Raw genomic sequence first — 19,243 nt, 5'->3', positions numbered from 1 at the left:
CTACTTGCTCATCTCTAGTTATTATTATTATTATTATTATTATTATTATTATTATTATTATTATTATTATTATTATTATTATTATATCATAAACCACAGTAATATGACATATTTCTAGCTTTCATATAAACTATTGTATTGTATATCCATTATATTATTCCATATGTATCTATAAATATTTAGATGTTATTATATAACATGATCTAATTTACTAATGAGCAAAGAAATTACTGGAGACAATTTATATATTTCATTTATACAGTAGACAAAGAAGAACTTTAATTTTAGTATAATATGGTCTCTAAGTGTTCAGGGTCTATCCCTATTATCAGGAGGTTAATATTCTGCAATTATTTCCTATCTTCTCCCCAGCAGATCAGTTTTTCTGTTCATTTCAGGTCTAAATAAAATAATAAAACATTTTGGGAAAAACACACAAGCTAAAAGTCCAGAACTGGAAGCCATTACTGCAAATATCTCCACGGCCACCATGTATTTCCCTCTGGTGCTCAGATAAGCCGGGATCATGGCCATCCAGACACTACAGAACAGCAGCATGCTGAAGGTGATGTACTTGGCCTCATTAAAACTGTCCGGTAATGTCCTCACCATGAAAGCCAGAAGAAAGCTGACAGCGGCCAGGAGCCCCATATAACCCAACATGGAGTAGAACCAGAGATCTGAGCCCTCATTACACTGAATGATGATCTTCTCAGGATAAGACTGAGTGTCCAGGTCCTGGAATGGGGGAGAAATAGACAACCACAGAACACAGATGACAACCTGGAAGGATGAACACAACCACACTATGGTATAGGGCAGCTTCACACTCAGCCATTGTCTCCAGGGACTTCCAGGATTGGTGGACTTAAAAGCAACACAGACCATAACAGTCTTGGCCAGAAGTGAAGAGACGGCCACTGAGAAGAAGACTCCAAAACTGGTTTCACGTAATCTACAAGTGACATCACTGGGACGACCAAGAAACAAGAAGACAGAGAGGAAGCTGAGGATGATGGAGACCAGGAGGAGATAACTCAGGTTCCGGTTATTAGCTCTAACAATAGGAGTGTCCCGGTAGGAAATAAATATTCCAAATATGGAGACAGTCACAAGACATCCGAAGAGCGAGACGGAGGAAGATACAGAAGCAATGGTGTCATTATAAGAGATGAATTCTATTACTTTGGGCAGACATCGGTCTCTCTTCTCATTCGGCCATTCGTCACTTTCACATTTCATGCAGTTCTCGGCATCTGTAGGTAAAATACATAGCATATCACATGTTATGTAGCATCTACTTAATATCTATCGATGAGATTAAATGGTGTGTAAAATGGGTTTTATGGGCTGTAAGTTGAGAAAGTGGGTGAAAACAACAGAAAAAGTTTAAACTAATGATTAGAGATGAGCAAACAGTAAAAGATTCGATATTCGTTATTCGTTTCGAATAGCCGCTCAATATTCGACTATTCGATTTTTGGCCCTTAGGGTGAGTTGAGCCTTGCACCAGCACGTGTTCCGTAACATCAGGCGGGCCTTAAGTTCTGTGCTAAGTTGCACAAAGTTCCACTTGACCACCGAAGCGTGGACAAGTACATGCGGCCAGGGACGCTGCAACTCAATCGCGGCACACTGGCTGAATGTAGTTGAGGCTGGGACCGGGTTGCAAACTGTGGTGGCCTGCCTTGTCTCCCCACCCAATATTTCTGGCAGGAGTGCTGAAACACTACCCTCCTCCGCTGTTAAATCGACCCCAGCTACGAGCTATAAACGCTGCAACACTGGCGTGGGGAGACATCAGCAGGATGTGCTGAAGCTCATCAGCTTGGGGGACAGACAGCACACTGCCTCCGAAGTCAGGGATGCCATCCCGCATGAGATGGCAATGTTTTTTGCCCAGGTGCAGGTTGGCATATGAGATAATGGCCGGAACCTGATAGCAGATCTAGAGCTTGCCAGATTCAAACACGGTCCACACATAGCCCACGTTTTCAAATTATTGATTCAACGGTTTAGTCTACAGTACCTGGTGCTAGCCTTAATACACTCCAGCAATGCCTACATCTGCCTGAAGCAACGACTGTTGTGCGAGGTCACCACACGCTGAAACCCTAGATACCGTTTGTTGAGCGGGGTGTGTGAGCAGCAGAGACCTTTGATGGAGTTTCTTCTACAAAACCCAAGGGTTCATCAATGTCAGCTCCCTCAGTTTCTGCACCATGAGTTTTCATGGGTGGCAGACTTATGTGAAATCCTATCCCATCCTTTCCACTGGACAAGAAACATTAGCATACGCTCATCACAATTACTGATATGACAGTTGCGTTAAGCAGGGTGCAGGGTACAACGCAGACCAGGCCTGAGCACCAGGAACAGGTGTTACAATGGCTAGCGGATAATGCTTCCAGTTGCTTTTCCAGCAGCCGGTCAGCCACTACCTGCAGTCGTGTTCATACCCAAGAGTCTGCCCCTCCTTCCTCCCAACATGCCCAATCTTCCCAACAGAGTCATCCCACCCTTGTCCCCTCCCAGGATCACTTTTCGGGTCCTTTTACTGTCTCGCCCTCTGTTGAACCACTTCCTGAATCTCAGGAGCTACCAGACGACTTTGTGTGTACTGATGCCCAAACACTGGAGTATCCGCCATCACCTGGCAATTTTGTGGTTGTGGACCCACAACCAGCATTTTCCGTCCTCAGTGATGATGATGAGACATAGTTGCCATCAGGGCATTCTGTTGTCAAGTGCGGTTTGCAGTAAGAGGAGAGTGAGCAATTGGAAGAGGAGTTGGTGAACAACGAGGCCACCAACCCTAAATGGAAATGAGTGATGTATAGTGGGGAAAGCAGTGTAGATGTGGAGGCAAGCCAAGCAGGAAAAAAGGTGGCTACAGACAGAGGCATGACCAGAGGCAGCAAGGCCAAAGATTTTCCGTGTATTAGCCACTCATGCAAAACTCGCCCATGTTGCCAGACTAATTCCTCCAACAGGCTAACAACTGTCATCCGGTCCACACCCACTAGGGGCACACTCTCCAAGGTCTGGGACATGTTAATGACACCTCCTGGCCAAACTACCGCCACTGAGACGCCTAGTGTCACCAGGAGGGACAAGTATAAGCACATGTTGCGGGAGTACCTGGCAGACCCCAGCCCTGTCCTCTCCGATCCCTCTGCACCCTACATTTAGTGGGTCTCCAAGTTGGATTTTTGGCTGGAACTTGCGCTCTATGCATTGGAAGTCCTTTCCTGCCTTGATGCCAGTGTGCTATCGGAAAATGTCTTCAGCACAGCCGGTGGCATCATCACGGATAAGCGCAGCAGGCTGTCAGCTGACAGTGCTGACCAGTTGACGCTAATCAAAATGAGCAGCCACTGGATAGATTCATCATGTTCATTTCCAGCAGTGTCAAGCACCCTGACATGAAGTTTCTCCTCCTCATACTCCTCCACCATCAGCGTTGCACAATTCTGCTCCTACTGGGTTCAATTCACATTAATGCGCCCAAACTCTTCTGGTTAGAGGTTCAATCCACCCCGATTCCCCCAACTGTGCTGGTTAGAAGCTCATTATAAGTCTTGCCAAGTAACACACTGGCACATATGGCTGACTTCATGTTAGGTTGCTTTTCAAGTGACAAAGGCATAGTTCACATCATGGAGAGCAAACAATAATGCATTTTTGCAATCCTCGGCCCCCGGTATAAGTTAAAAATCACATCCTTTGTTCTGGTACAGGAGAGCAAAAGAATTGCACAAATGATATGTAATAATGGAGGCAGGCTAAGCAGCAAAAAAGATGGCTACAGGCTGAGGCGTGGACAGGGGTGATGTATAGCGGGGAAAACAGTGTAGATGTGGAGGCGACCTAAGCAGGAAAAAAGGTGGCTACAGGCAGAGGCATGTCCAGAGGCAGCAAGGCCAAAGTTTTACCATATACTAGCCACTCATGCAAAACTCGCCCATGTTGCCAGACTTATGCGAGATCTCTCCGTGTCTTTGAGGAGTCCACCAAGAGGGTCAGCTTTGACGAATGCATTAGTGATTTTAACAATCCCATTCCTGTGTGTGATGCAAGAATCCCTCATCACCATCAGGGATAAGGCATTGTACGCTGAGGAGTCGGGCATAGGAGCAGAACCATTCCAGCAGAATAGTCAGTGCACACTCCTGTCCGCTTCACAGCGTATATTGATGGAGGAAGTGGCAGATGATTTCATTGTCACACAGGAGGCTAGCAGCACCCCTGGCCAAACTATTGCGACTGAGGTGCCTAGTGTCACCAATTACATGACAAATTTAGTACTATATGACTGTGATATACATACTTTTTTCACCCTAGACCTATATACTATTTATTACCACACACCACCTGCCTCTTTGTGAAGCATTTACCCCCTGTTGTTTATGTGTAATTTATGTTTTCATATTTATTATCACTTAATAAAAATTGTCATTTTATTTATTGTGTTGCTTCTGTCCCTTCTTGGACATAGTCACACTGGCACACATGGCTGACTTCATGTTGGGTTGCTTCTCAAGAGAAAAAGGCATAGTTCACATCATGGAGAGCAAACAATACTGGATTGACCAAAAATTGGATTAAGCTGATATAGCCTGATTGAATTGCTGTGTATCACACTTTGCTTTAGGGGTTAGACCCTTAAAAATTGGATTGAGCTGATATAGCCTGACTAAATTTCTTTCTCTCCCACCTAGGTTTTGGGCGTAAACACCCTGTATATCTGGATTGAGTGTACATAGCCAGACTGAATTTCGGTGTCTCCCACCTAGGTTTTGGGGGTACACACCTCGGATATCTGGATAGTGCGTACATAGCCAGACTTAATTTCTCTGTACACCTGTTTGGGGGTTACACACTGCCTGAAAAGCAATTTTTCACATATATAGCAAGAACTGGCTGCTGTGGATTCCTGCTATTTTTTTTGGGGGGACCCCAGAGAAAAGCTGTTTGTCACGTATATAGCAAGAAGTAACTGCTGTAGATTCCTGCTATGTTTTTTGAGGGACACCCTTAATAAAAGCTGTTTGTCATGTATATAGCAAGAAGTAACCGTTCTGTATCCCTGTTTTACACCGTCCGGGGAAAGTTGGACTGATGTCCCTGCAGTGTATAGCTCTGAGAAGAGCTGTTGGTTTTCTTCTTTAGTTCTTGCCTCCCTATCTGAAGGTAATCGCTATCTAGCCCTCAGCAGATATGTTTCTCTCCCTATGTCTGACCGCAAAAATGGTGAATAGGACGGCGGCTGTGCTTATAAATTCGTAGGTCACATGTTTTCGGCAGCCAATGGGTTTTTTCAATTTTTTTCACTGCCTCCGTTGTCGTAGTTCCGGTCCCACCTCCTCTGCACAGTTATTGGAGCAAAAAAAAACACCAGGAAAGGTGGGAGGGGATACAAATTTTTACTGCGTATGCTGCGTGGTATTTGATTGGGAACGAATACTTCGAACGGCCTGATATTCGATCAAATACCTATTTGATCGAACGGTGTTCGCTCATCTCTACTAATGATAATTTTCCTTTGAACACATATAAATATAAACTTGTTTCATGCGAGCCCAGATCCCTGATACCATAAGGGATGAGGACTTGGTGACAGTGGGTGGGAGGTGAATGTTCCTTCTGGCCATTGTTAATCTAAATTATATATGGGGGGACTAAAGGAAAATTATACTGTAGGTGGGGGGATACTTGGTAGCATACTGAGGAGGCACAATAATGGGGCATTATACTGTGTAGGGGAATTAATGTCCCATTAGTGCCCTCTGCAGTACAAAGTTTCTTAAGTGGTCACATTGTAATGCCACATTATCCTCCACACAGTGTAATGCCAAGTTAGTGCCCACCACACAGTATAATGTCACATTAGTGCCCACCGCACAGTATAATTCCAAATGAGTAAACCCTGCACAGTATAGTGCCACGTTAGTCATCACCCGCACTGTAATACCATGTTAGTTGACCTGGCCTAAGCCTATTTTTTTTTCTATGAACCTGGGATGTGTGATATAGTCAGATGCGTCTTTGTCTGAAAAATACCATAAATACTGAGTGTGTTCTGCTCGGACCTTTACTTGATGGTGGACCCCAGTTAAAGGACCTTTACTAAAAGTAGTGGGGTACCCCTGCTCTTTTGGCCTCAGCAGCCCACTATGCCTAGCGGACCATCATGGTAAAAACTGATGATTTTTTTAGTAAGTTTTGGCATCAATTGTAATGACTAAGGGATACAAAACGATAATGATGTAACTGATATGTGTGAACATACCCTTAGGCACAACATGGCTGCTCTGCTCTTGCCTTTGCCTATAAGTCGAATAGCCTGTTCCACAAACCAGTCAATTTCAGGTCTGAATTTTCCAAAACTATCAAACGCGACAGTTATACAAGATTGTGGCAGATATTTGTCCTATAGAAACCTATGGGAACATTACGGTGGGCGTTTGTATGTCTTGTCTGATAAACTGCACACAAATCAGACTCTATGTGAATAAGGAGTTACTAGGATGAATAATAGGTAGAGATGGGAGAGAATAAGGAGATTCATTAGATAAATATTCTTGAGGTTTGTCCGTCAGGTTAGTTTTGGGCCAGAAGTGCTATACAAAACTTTTGGAAAATTCATCTTGAATCTGGTTTGATCTGAACTTGTTTGCTCATCTGTAATAAGTGATGCATGTGTAGTTATACAGAAGTGTCCTGTACTATGTAGAGGGAGTCAGTCAGCAGGATCACGAGGCTTTATCTAGAGGTGTCTGATATCTAGGAACATTCTGGGGTTCAGAGGTTGATGAGATTTCTTACAAAGAAAAGTCATTTGTCTTTTTTTTATTTTGAATCATGGAGATTTTGGGAGATTTCTAGTTTTGTGTTATAGATGATTTATTCTCTAGAGTAAGATGGAACAAGCGACTGAGAGAATTGGTGTTTTATCAGTCCCAAAAAGAAGGTGAAGTCTGGTTTAGGTTTTATGGTCGTCTTGGAAATGAATTATATTAATACAAAAACTGTTAGTGATAAGAACACTGAGTATAACAAAACCAGAATGATTCATTGTGCCAGTTGTGGTCTGTACACCCCCCAGAAAATACTCACACTGGTAAGACAGTACTACCACTCCTACTAGAACATCATCACACTGGTAAGACAGTACTACTACTCCTACTAGAACATCATCACACTGGTAAGACAGTACTACTACTCCTACTAGAACATCATCACACCTGTAAGACAGTACTACTACTCCTACTAGAACATCATCACACTGGTAAGACAGTACTACTACTCCTACTAGAACATCATCACACTGGTAAGACAGTACTACTACTCCTACTAGAACATCATCACACTGGTAAGACAGTACTACTACTCCTACTAGAACATCATCACACCTGTAAGACAGTACTACTACTCCTACTAGAACATCATCACACTGGTAAGACAGTACTTCTACTCCTACTAGAACATCATCACACTGGTAAGACAGTACTACTACTCCTACTAGAACATCATCACACTGGTAAGACAGTACTACTACTCCTACTAGAACATCATCACACTGGTAAGACAGTACTACTACTCCTACTAGAACATCATCACACTGGTAAGACAGTACTACTACTCCTACTAGAACATCATCACACTGGTAAGACAGTACTACTACTCCTACTAGAACATCATCCACACTGGTAAGACAGTACTACTACTCCTACTAGAACATCATCACACTGGTAAGACAGTACTACTACTCCTACTGGAACATCATCACACTGGTAAGACAGTACTACTACTCCTACTAGAACATCATCACACTGGTAAGACAGTACTACTACTCCTACTAGAACATCATCACACTGGTAAGACAGTACTACTACTCCTACTAGAACATCATCACACTGGTAAGACAGTACTACTACTCCTACTAGAACATCATCACACCTGTAAGACAGTACTACTACTCCTACTAGAACATCATCACACTGGTAAGACAGTACTACTACTCCTACTAGAACATCATCACACTGGTAAGACAGTACTACTACTCCTACTAGAACATCATCACACTGGTAAGACAGTACTACTACTCCTACTAGAACATCATCCACACTGGTAAGACAGTACTACTACTCCTACTAGAACATCATCACACTGGTAAGACAGTACTACTACTCCTACTAGAACATCATCACACGGTAAGACGGTACTACTACTCCTACTAGATCATCATGTACACTGGTAAGACAGTACTACTACTCCTACTAGAACATCATCACACTGGTAAGACAGTACTACTACTCCTACTAGACCATCATCACACTGGTAAGACAGTAGTACTACTCCTACTAGAGCATCATCACACTGGTAAGACAGTACTACTACTCCTACTAGAACATCATCACACTGGTAAGACAGTACTACTACTCCTACTAGAACATCATCACACTGGTAAGACAGTACTACTACTCCTACTAGGATATCATCACACTGGTAAGACAGTACTACTACTCCTACTAGATCATCATGTACACTGGTAAGACAGTACTACTACTCCTACTAGAACATCATCACACTGGTAAGACAGTACTACTACTCCTACTAGACCATCATCACACTGGTAAGACAGTACTACTACTCCTACTAGAACATCATCACACTGGTAAGACAGTACTACTACTCCTACTAGAACATCATCCACACTGGTAAGACAGTACTACTACTCCTACTAGAACATCATCACACTGGTAAGACAGTACTACTACTCCTACTAGAACATCATCCACACTGGTAAGACAGTACTACTACTCCTACTAGACCATCATGTACACTGGTAAGACAGTACTACTACTCCTACTAGAACATCATCCACACTGGTAAGACAGTACTACTACTCCTACTAGAACATCATCACACTGGTAAGACAGTACTACTACTCCTACTAGAACATCATCACACTGGTAATACAGTACTACTACTCCTACTAGAACATCATCACACTGGTAAGACAGTACTACTACTCCTACTAGAACATCATCACACTGGTAAGATAGTACTACTACTCCTACTAGAACATCATCCACACTGGTAAGACAGTACTACTACTCCTACTAGAACATCATCACACTGGTAAGACAGTACTACTACTCCTACTAGAACATCATCCACACTGGTAAGACAGTACTACTACTCCTACTAGAACATCATCACACTGGTAAGATAGTACTACTACTCCTACTAGGACATCATCACACTGGTAAGACAGTACTACTACTCCTACTAGAACATCATCACACTGGTAAGACAGTACTACTACTCCTACTAGGACATCATCACACTGGTAAGACAGTACTACTACTCCTACTAGAACATCATCACACTGGTAAGACAGTACTACTACTCCTACTAGAACATCATCACACTGGTAAGACAGTACTACTACTCCTACTAGAACATCATCACACTGGTAAGACAGTACTACCACTCCTACTAGAACATCATCACACTGGTAAGACAGTACTACTACTCCTACTAGAACATCATCACACTGGTAAGACAGTACTTCTACTCCTACTAGAACATCATCACACTGGTAAGACAGTACTACTACTCCTACTAGAACATCATCACACTGGTAAGACAGTACTACTACTCCTACTAGAACATCATCACACTGGTAAGACAGTACTACTACTCCTACTAGAACATCATCACACTGGTAAGACAGTACTACTACTCCTACTAGAACATCATCCACACTGGTAAGACAGTACTACTACTCCTACTAGAACATCATCACACTGGTAAGACAGTACTACTACTCCTACTAGAACATCATCACACTGGTAAGACAGTACTACTACTCCTACTAGAACATCATCACACTGGTAACACAGTACTACTACTCCTACTAGAACATCATCACACTGGTAAGACAGTACTACTACTCCTACTAGAACATCATCACACGGTAAGACGGTACTACTACTCCTACTAGATCATCATGTACACTGGTAAAACAGTACTACTACTCCTACTAGAACATCATCACACTGGTAAGACAGTACTACTACTCCTACTAGACCATCATCACACTGGTAAGACAGTAGTACTACTCCTACTAGAGCATCATCACACTGGTAAGACAGTACTACTACTCCTACTAGAACATCATCACACTGGTAAGACAGTACTACTACTCCTACTAGAACATCATCACACTGGTAAGACAGTACTACTACTCCTACTAGGATATCATCACACTGGTAAGACAGTACTACTACTCCTACTAGATCATCATGTACACTGGTAAGACAGTACTACTACTCCTACTAGAACATCATCACACTGGTAAGACAGTACTACTACTCCTACTAGACCATCATCACACTGGTAAGACAGTACTACTACTCCTACTAGAACATCATCACACTGGTAAGACAGTACTACTACTCCTACTAGAACATCATCCACACTGGTAAGACAGTACTACTACTCCTACTAGACCATCATCACACTGGTAAGACAGTGCTACTACTCCTACTAGAACATCATCACACTGGTAAGACAGTACTACTACTCCTACTAGAACATCATCACACTGGTAATACAGTACTACTACTCCTACTAGAACATCATCACACTGGTAAGATAGTACTACTACTCCTACTAGAACATCATCCACACTGGTAAGACAGTACTACTACTCCTACTAGAACATCATCACACTGGTAAGACAGTACTACTACTCCTACTAGACATCATCACACTGGTAAGACAGTACTACTACTACTCCTACTAGAACATCATCCACACTGGTAAGACAGTACTACTACTCCTACTAGAACATCATCACACTGGTAAGATAGTACTACTACTCCTACTAGAACATCATCACACTGGTAAGACAGTACTACTACTCCTACTAGAACATCATCCACACTGGTAAGACAGTACTACTACTCCTACTAGAACATCATCACACTGGTAAGATAGTACTACTACTCCTACTAGAACATCATCACACTGGTAAGACAGTACTACTACTCCTACTAGAACATCATCACACTGGTAAGACAGTACTACTACTCCTACTAGAACATCATCACACTGGTAAGACAGTACTACTACTCCTACTAGATCATCATGTACACTGGTAAGACAGTACTACTACTCCTACTAGAACATCATCACACTGGTAAGACAGTACTACTACTCCTACTAGACCATCATCACACTGGTAAGACAGTAGTACTACTCCTACTAGAGCATCATCACACTGGTAAGACAGTACTACTACTCCTACTAGAACATCATCACACTGGTAAGACAGTAATACTACTCCTACTAGGATATCATCACACTGGTAAGACAGTACTACTACTCCTACTAGAACATCATCACACTGGTAAGACAGTACTACTACTCCTACTAGATCATCATGTACACTGGTAAGACAGTACTACTACTCCTACTAGAACATCATCACACTGGTAAGACAGTACTACTACTCCTACTAGACCATCATCACACTGGTAAGACAGTAGTACTACTCCTACTAGAGCATCATCACACTGGTAAGACAGTACTACTACTCCTACTAGAACATCATCACACTGGTAAGACAGTAATACTACTCCTACTAGGATATCATCACACTGGTAAGACAGTACTACTACTCCTACTAGAACATCATCACACTGGTAAGACAGTACTACTACTCCTACTAGACCATCATGTACACTGGTAAGACAGTACTACTACTCCTACTAGAACATCATCACACTGGTAAGACAGTACTACTACTCCTACTAGAACATCATCACACTGGTAAGACAGTACTACTACTCCTACTAGATCATCATCACACGGTAAGACGGTACTACTACTTCTACTAGATCATCATGTACACTGGTAAGACAGTACTACTACTCCTACTAGAACATCATCACACGGTAAGACGGTACTACTACTCCTACTAGATCATCATGTACACTGGTAAGACAGTACTACTACTCCTACTAGACCATCATCACACTGGTAAGACAGTAGTACTACTCCTACTAGAGCATCATCACACTGGTAAGACAGTACTACTACTCCTACTAGACCATCATCACACTGGTAAGACAGTAGTACTACTCCTACTAGAGCATCATCACACTGGTAAGACAGTACTACTACTCCTACTAGAACATCATCACACTGGTAAGACAGTACTACTACTCCTACTAGAACATCATCACACTGGTAAGACAGTACTATTACTCCTACTAGGATATCATCACACTGGTAAGACAGTACTACTACTCCTACTAGATCATCATGTACACTGGTAAGACAGTACTACTACTCCTACTAGAACATCATCACACTGGTAAGACAGTACTACTACTCCTACTAGAACATCATCACACTGGTAAGACAGTACTACTACTCCTACTAGAACATCATCACACTGGTAAGACAGTACTACTACTCCTACTAGAACATCATCCACACTGGTAAGACAGTACTACTACTCCTACTAGAACATCATCACACTGGTAAGACAGTACTACTACTCCTACTAGAACATCATCCACACTGGTAAGACAGTACTACTACTCCTACTAGAACATCATCACACTGGTAAGATAGTACTACTACTCCTACTAGAACATCATCCACACTGGTAAGACAGTACTACTACTCCTACTAGAACATCATCACACTGGTAAGACAGTACTACTACTCCTACTAGAACATCATCACACTGGTAAGATAGTACTACTACTCCTACTAGAACATCATCACACTGGTAAGACAGTACTACTACTCCTACTAGAACATCATCACACTGGTAAGACAGTACTACTACTCCTACTAGAACATCATCACACTGGTAAGACAGTACTACTACCCCTACTAGATCATCATGTACACTGGTAAGACAGTACTACTACTCCTACTAGAACATCATCACACTGGTAAGACAGTACTACTACTCCTACTAGACCATCATCACACTGGTAAGACAGTAGTACTACACCTACTAGAGCATCATCACACTGGTAAGACAGTACTACTACTCCTACTAGAACATCATCACACTGGTAAGACAGTAATACTACTCCTACTAGGATATCATCACACTGGTAAGACAGTACTACTACTCCTACTAGAATATCATCACACTGGTAAGACAGTACTACTACTCCTACTAGACCATCATGTACACTGGTAAGACAGTACTACTACTCCTACTAGAACATCATCACACTGGTAAGACAGTACTACTACTCCTACTAGACCATCATCACACTGGTAAGACAGTACTACTACTCCTACTAGAACATCATCACACTGGTAAGACAGTACTACTACTCCTACTAGAACATCATCCACACTGGTAAGACAGTACTACTACTCCTACTAGAACATCATCCACACTGGTAAGACAGTACTACTACTCCTACTAGAACATCATCACACTGGTAAGACAGTACTACTACTCCTACTAGAACATCATCACACTGGTAAGATAGTACTACTACTCCTACTAGAACATCATCACACTGGTAAGACAGTACTACTACTCCTACTAGAACATCATCACACTGGTAAGATAGTACTACTACTCCTACTAGAACATCATCCACACTGGTAAGACAGTACTACTACTCCTACTAGAACATCATCACACTGGTAAGACAGTACTACTACTCCTACTAGAACATCATCACACTGGTAAGACAGTACTACTACTCCTACTAGAACATCTCTCACACTGGTAAGACAGTACTACTACTCCTACTAGAACATCACCACACTGGTAAGACAGTACTACTACTCCTACTAGAACATCATCCACACTGGTAAGACAGTACTACTACTCCTACTAGAACATCATCCACACTGGTAAGACAGTACTACTACTCCTTTATGTTGGAGAGACCGGACAACAGCTTAGACTGCGTATGAACTCACATCGCCATACTATTAAAGAACAAAGGATTGACCTTCCCGTGTCTAAGCATTTTTGCAGTGGGGACCACAACATCGCCGATCATATGAAGATTTTGATTTTGAGAGGGAACTTTTCTTTTTTTTTTTTTTCTTATGGTAGAGTTGGAAGGGACCTCAAGGGCCATCGGGTCCAACCCCCTGCGAGTGCAGGTTTTCCTAAATCATCCCAGCTATATGTTTATCCAGATTCTGCTTGAAGATTTCCATTGATGGAGCGCCCACCACCTCCCGTGGCAGCCTATTCCACTCTCTCACTACCCTCACTGTCAGAAAGTTTTTCCTAATGTCTAATCTGTATCTCTTCCCCTTTAGTTTCATCCCATTGCTTCTTGTACTTCCTTGTGCTAATGAGAATAGGGTAGATCCCTCTGCACTGTGACTACCTTTCAGATATTTGTAGACTGCTATTAAATCTCCCCTCAGCCTTCTCTTCTGCAAACTAAACAATCCCAGTTCTTTTAGCCGCTCCTCATAGGACATGGTTTGCAGACCTTCCACCATTTTGGTTGCTCTTCTCTGGACTTGCTCCAATATATCGATGTCTTTCTTGAATTGAGGCGCCCAGAACTGTACACAGTATTCCAGGTGTGGTCTGACCAGGGAAGAGTACAGCGGAATAATGACCTCTCTTGATCTAGATTCAATGCTTGTCTTAATACATCCCAGAATTTTATTCGCCTTTTTTGCAGCAGCACCGCACTGTTGGCTCATGTTGAATTTGTGATCTACTATTATGCCCAAGTCCTTTTCCCCTATGCTATCACTTAGTTCTATTCCTCCCATACTATATAGGTTTTTTACATTTCTGTTACCCAGATGTAGAACTTTGCATTTGTCCCTGTTAAATCCCATTTTGTTCGCCTCAGCCCATTGTTCCAGTGTGTCTAAGTCCTTTTGAATACACTCTCTCTCCTCTCTAGTGTTGGCTATTCCTCCTATCTTCGTATCATCTGCAAATTTTATGAGTTCCCCAATAATTCCATCGTCCAGATCATTTATAAAGATATTAAAAAGTACTGGGCCCAGAACAGAGCCCTGCGGCACCCCGCTTTTGACTTTCTTCCAGTTGGATGTGTAGCCATTTAGTATTACTCGTTGTGTCCGATCATTAAGCCAGTTGTGAATCCACCTAACTGATTTTTTGTCAAAGCCATACTTAATCATTTTTTCAATAAGAAGGTTATGTGATACTTTATCAAATGCCTTACTGAAGTCAAGATATACTATATCCACGGCATTCCCTTGGTCCAACCATTCAGTGATTTTGTTGTAGAAGGAAATCAGGTTAGTCTGACAAGATTTATTGGTCATAAAGCCGTGCTGGCTCTGGTTAATTAATGCCTTCCCATCCAGGTACCGAAGTAAATGTTCCTTAACAATTTGCTCAAAGATTTTTCCTGCTATCGAGGTCAGACTTACCGGCCTGTAATTTCCTGGATCGTCCCTTTTCCCCTTTTTGTAGATGGGGACAACATTTGCCCTTCAGATCAAAGAGGGAAAGGCGCATAAATGAGTATAAGTTCATGACACTGCTTCAGACACTAGAGTGTGGACTTAATGCATCACAGGGTTTCATGTCTTTTTACAGTAACGTGTGAACTGATAAGGACCTGTAAGTGTTTACATTGTCTCTACCAATTACTAACAACCCCCCCCTTCCTCCTGAACTCTAACACCTTTTGTGCCTGCTCTGTATATATACATTCATCCTTCAAAAATGTTTTTAAATTTACTTTGAGAAAGGAGCCAAGCGTTCCGAAACGTCGTAATTTGTCATCATTATGAGATAGCCATTAAAAAGGTATCAACTACTGAAGATCAACAAGTTTTCTTGTTTTTTTTTTTTATATTTCTAACCCACTGGCTAACATGGTACAACAACAAACATTTTCCTTATACTAGAACATCATCACACTGGTAAGACAGTACTACTACTCCTTCTAGAACATCATCACACTGGTAAGACAGTTCTGCTGCTACTACTAGAACATTATACACACTGGTAAGACAGTACTACTACTCTTACTATCATATACCGGTTATATTGGAGACCTCTCCTTCTGAACATGGCACGCAGTCATAGCAGCAGGCGTGAATTGTTGGTCCTGCTATCTTCCTGCTTCCTGGTACACATGGCTCTGAGCAGCGGGATACTGGGACCTGAATGAGAAGACAAGAACCTTTAGTGGAGTGACACAGAATGGACATGTATGATAGAAGTACTGAGGTGATCTCGGAGGGTGGACTATAGAAGGTAAAGTGTCCATTCATATAAAGTAGATCATTCTGACCTCTTTATAGGTATCTGGATGGAGAAGGGTTAATGATCAGCTATTAGTGGTGGCTACCTGCTATGGCGTATACATGGGTCATTCTATGGGAAGGGGATAAGAGATCAGAATTTTTGTATATGTCAATGCATAGTGTGTTCAGACAGGAAGCCCTTATAAATGAGAATATCATATACTCGTGAAATTCAGTCCAGGAGTATACTGTATATGAGCACTTTCCATTACATACATATAACTGGATGACACTATGCCTGATTCCTGAGTGGTGTTGGCTGAATCTCTCAAGTTTTGTTTTGTGTTCCACCAGTTCATTCCCAAGACTGACCTGTATGAATGTGTTCCTAATTTACATTATAGCTTCCCAAATGAACATTAGAACCAGTATACTGTATCTTCATAGGAGCCCCAATGAACGTTTGTTAGTGCCACTATACCATAAAGCAGGAGGTGATGAAGGACTGGTGTAAACTGTCTTAGTTGTATTTTGTTAGAGCCATTATTCTGTATCTATGTAGCAGCCTAAATAAATGTTCCTTACAACCTCTATAGTATAGCGCAGTGGTTGGTGCTGGATTGGTATAAACTGCCCTAATGTCTTTCTTAGGGCCATTATACAATATCTATATAATAAACCTAACAGAAGTTTATCAGGGTCGCTATACACCTCCCCCTGCACCACACGCTGCACTTGATCAACAGTGGTTAGCAGCATTTCACGTTACTCCCCAGTTGTCTATGTAATTGATGGAATCCATGATTGCCAGAGAAGGGGTTCATTGCAGTGTTGTCATAATTCACCTCTTGACAGGAAGGACCTCTTCAGCCATAGTAATGGCTGCTGTCTGACAGCAACTCTTACTAAGGTTGTTGTTAGTGCTATTATCCTAGCACTCACTGCCATCAGGGGTACCGGAAACAGTTTGCTATGGTTGAGTATCTGACCATCTAGTGATGAATGGATACTGGAACATGTGCAAACAAGTGGTGCAACTGGGAAAGCCAAAAATCCTGAGCGTTACCATTCTAGTTATGTCAGGCTTCTGCTGCTTTGGGTGGCTATGAAATACCAGGAAGACGCCAAGTGCTTTTCTTTTTTAAAAATAAATAATTGAAAAAATAACTACCTCGGAACAGTTGGCGATCCCCATGGACTATCTTATATACAAGAGAAAATGGATGAAGATGAGGGACTGGTCTGTGTCATGGTGTTCCTTGAATTCCAGGACTTTATAAGAAGGAGAAGAACTCTTTGTGGATACAGATGTGGGGATATTTCACAATCAGAGGAAGAGTTTATAGCTTACTTGTGTGGAGATGATGATAATGATGGCAATGTCAACCACACTGGCTTAAACCAAATAACAGGGTCCTGGGTGCATGCACACACTTACAGGCATAAAAGACTATAGGGTTCAATGCTTACACATTGACAAGTGTATTCTTAGCATGAAGGAATGCGATAAGTTATGCATTGCAGTACCTTTAAACCCTTGCTATAAACCCAAATTGAGGGAATTTTTACTTCCCTCTACATATTTTGAAGATATTCTGTATATCTAGCTTTCCAAAGTTTTTAGTAAGATGACTACCAGTGTCAGTCACATGTCTGCCCAGGAGGCCTCCACCCATTCCCAGGCCATCTCACTCATTCTCCTCTGGCAATGCTACAGCTACAAGAAGTAGAAGGAAAATAAGCAGAACCAGCAACATCAGCAGTCACTACCATATCTAGGTCACTGGCAGCAGATTGTGGACCAGCTTTGCTATCAAACCAGTTTGGCTTGTGGTTAACTCTAAGGACCTTATCACAGCAGTATGTATGCACACAGATTCAACTCAGAAACCACGTAACAAACAAAACAGATAGACACCAGGATAAAACAGAATTCATGAATGTTCACATCATATTCCTCAGCCAGAGTGGGACTAAAGGTATAAGGAAATTGTGTCTACAGGTCTTAAATAGATATAGACACTGAGGGATAGGCGGGAGGAAATAAGCAGGTACAAAACCAATAATTAAAAAGACAGGAGAAGAAACACAACAGAGGTAGTAAATAAACTAGGTCTACTAGGAGGTTCAATCGTACCTAGAGTTCTCCTATTTTCCAGCAGATAACTTTGAAACCATGGAGTTCTGAACCAACATTTTGGTATTCTGTGCTGCTAGTGGAGGCATAACACCTAGGCAGACTAACCTGTCCACCATATGTGTGTGCAGCAACCCACTGGGATTACTGCAAAATGTATTTAGTTCATGTACAGTGTAGGAAATAACTATTTGATCCCTTGCAGATTTTTTAATTTTAAGGGTGGGTTAATTTAACAGTGAGATGCTTTTTGTAGTTGTTGATGAGGCTTGCGCACATGTCAGGAGGAATTTTGGTCCACTCATTAGGTTTTTGAGGGTTGTCAATTGGCAACTTGGACCTTCAGCTCCCTCCATTAGTTTTCTATGGGATTAAGGTCTGGAGACTGGCTAGGCCACTCAATGACCTTAATATGCTTCTTTTTGAGCCACTGTTTTATTGCCTTGGCTGTTTTGAGTAGTCTATGGTGCATTTAGATGTGAGTTTAGAATCATTATACATTGGTAAAAGCCATCTTCTTCCTCCTCCTTCTCCTCCTCTTTTCAATTTCAGCTTTTTTACAGATGGTATTACGTTTGCTTCAAGAATTTTATTGAATCCATTCTTCTCTCACCTATGAAATGTTTCCTATGCCATTGGCAGCCCCACAACCTTAAGCATGACTGAGCCAACCCCATGCTTAATGGTTGGAGAGATGTTCTTTTTTTGAAATTATGTGCCCTTTTTACTGTGAAAATACCTTTGATCATTGTGGTCAGAGTTCTATTTTAACCTCATCGGCACACTGGGACGTGTTTCCAAAAGGCATCAGGCTATGGTGAGGACGCACAAGAGGTT

General features: G+C 41.9%; 1 protein-coding gene across 1 annotated transcript in view; it reads right to left on the bottom strand.

The window, feature by feature from the left end:
- Nucleotides 1-357: 357 nt before the first annotated feature.
- LOC142187139 (vomeronasal type-2 receptor 26-like) overlaps nucleotides 358-19,243 on the bottom strand; it is a 37,125-nt gene continuing 18,239 nt past the window's right edge. Inside the window, exons 4-5 of the mRNA XM_075261454.1 lie at nucleotides 16,062-16,185; nucleotides 358-1,256 (exon numbers count right to left, since the gene is read on the bottom strand). Of these exons, the coding sequence (XP_075117555.1) occupies nucleotides 358-1,256; nucleotides 16,062-16,185 (1,023 nt within the window). The remainder of the gene's footprint in view (nucleotides 1,257-16,061; nucleotides 16,186-19,243) is intronic.

This window comes from Leptodactylus fuscus, chromosome 1 (genome assembly GCF_031893055.1).
Source record: "Leptodactylus fuscus isolate aLepFus1 chromosome 1, aLepFus1.hap2, whole genome shotgun sequence".
In the NCBI taxonomy this organism is placed as follows: domain Eukaryota; kingdom Metazoa; phylum Chordata; class Amphibia; order Anura; family Leptodactylidae; genus Leptodactylus; species Leptodactylus fuscus.
Note: the sequence above shows the minus strand (reverse complement) of the source record. Positions and strands in the feature narration are given on the sequence as shown.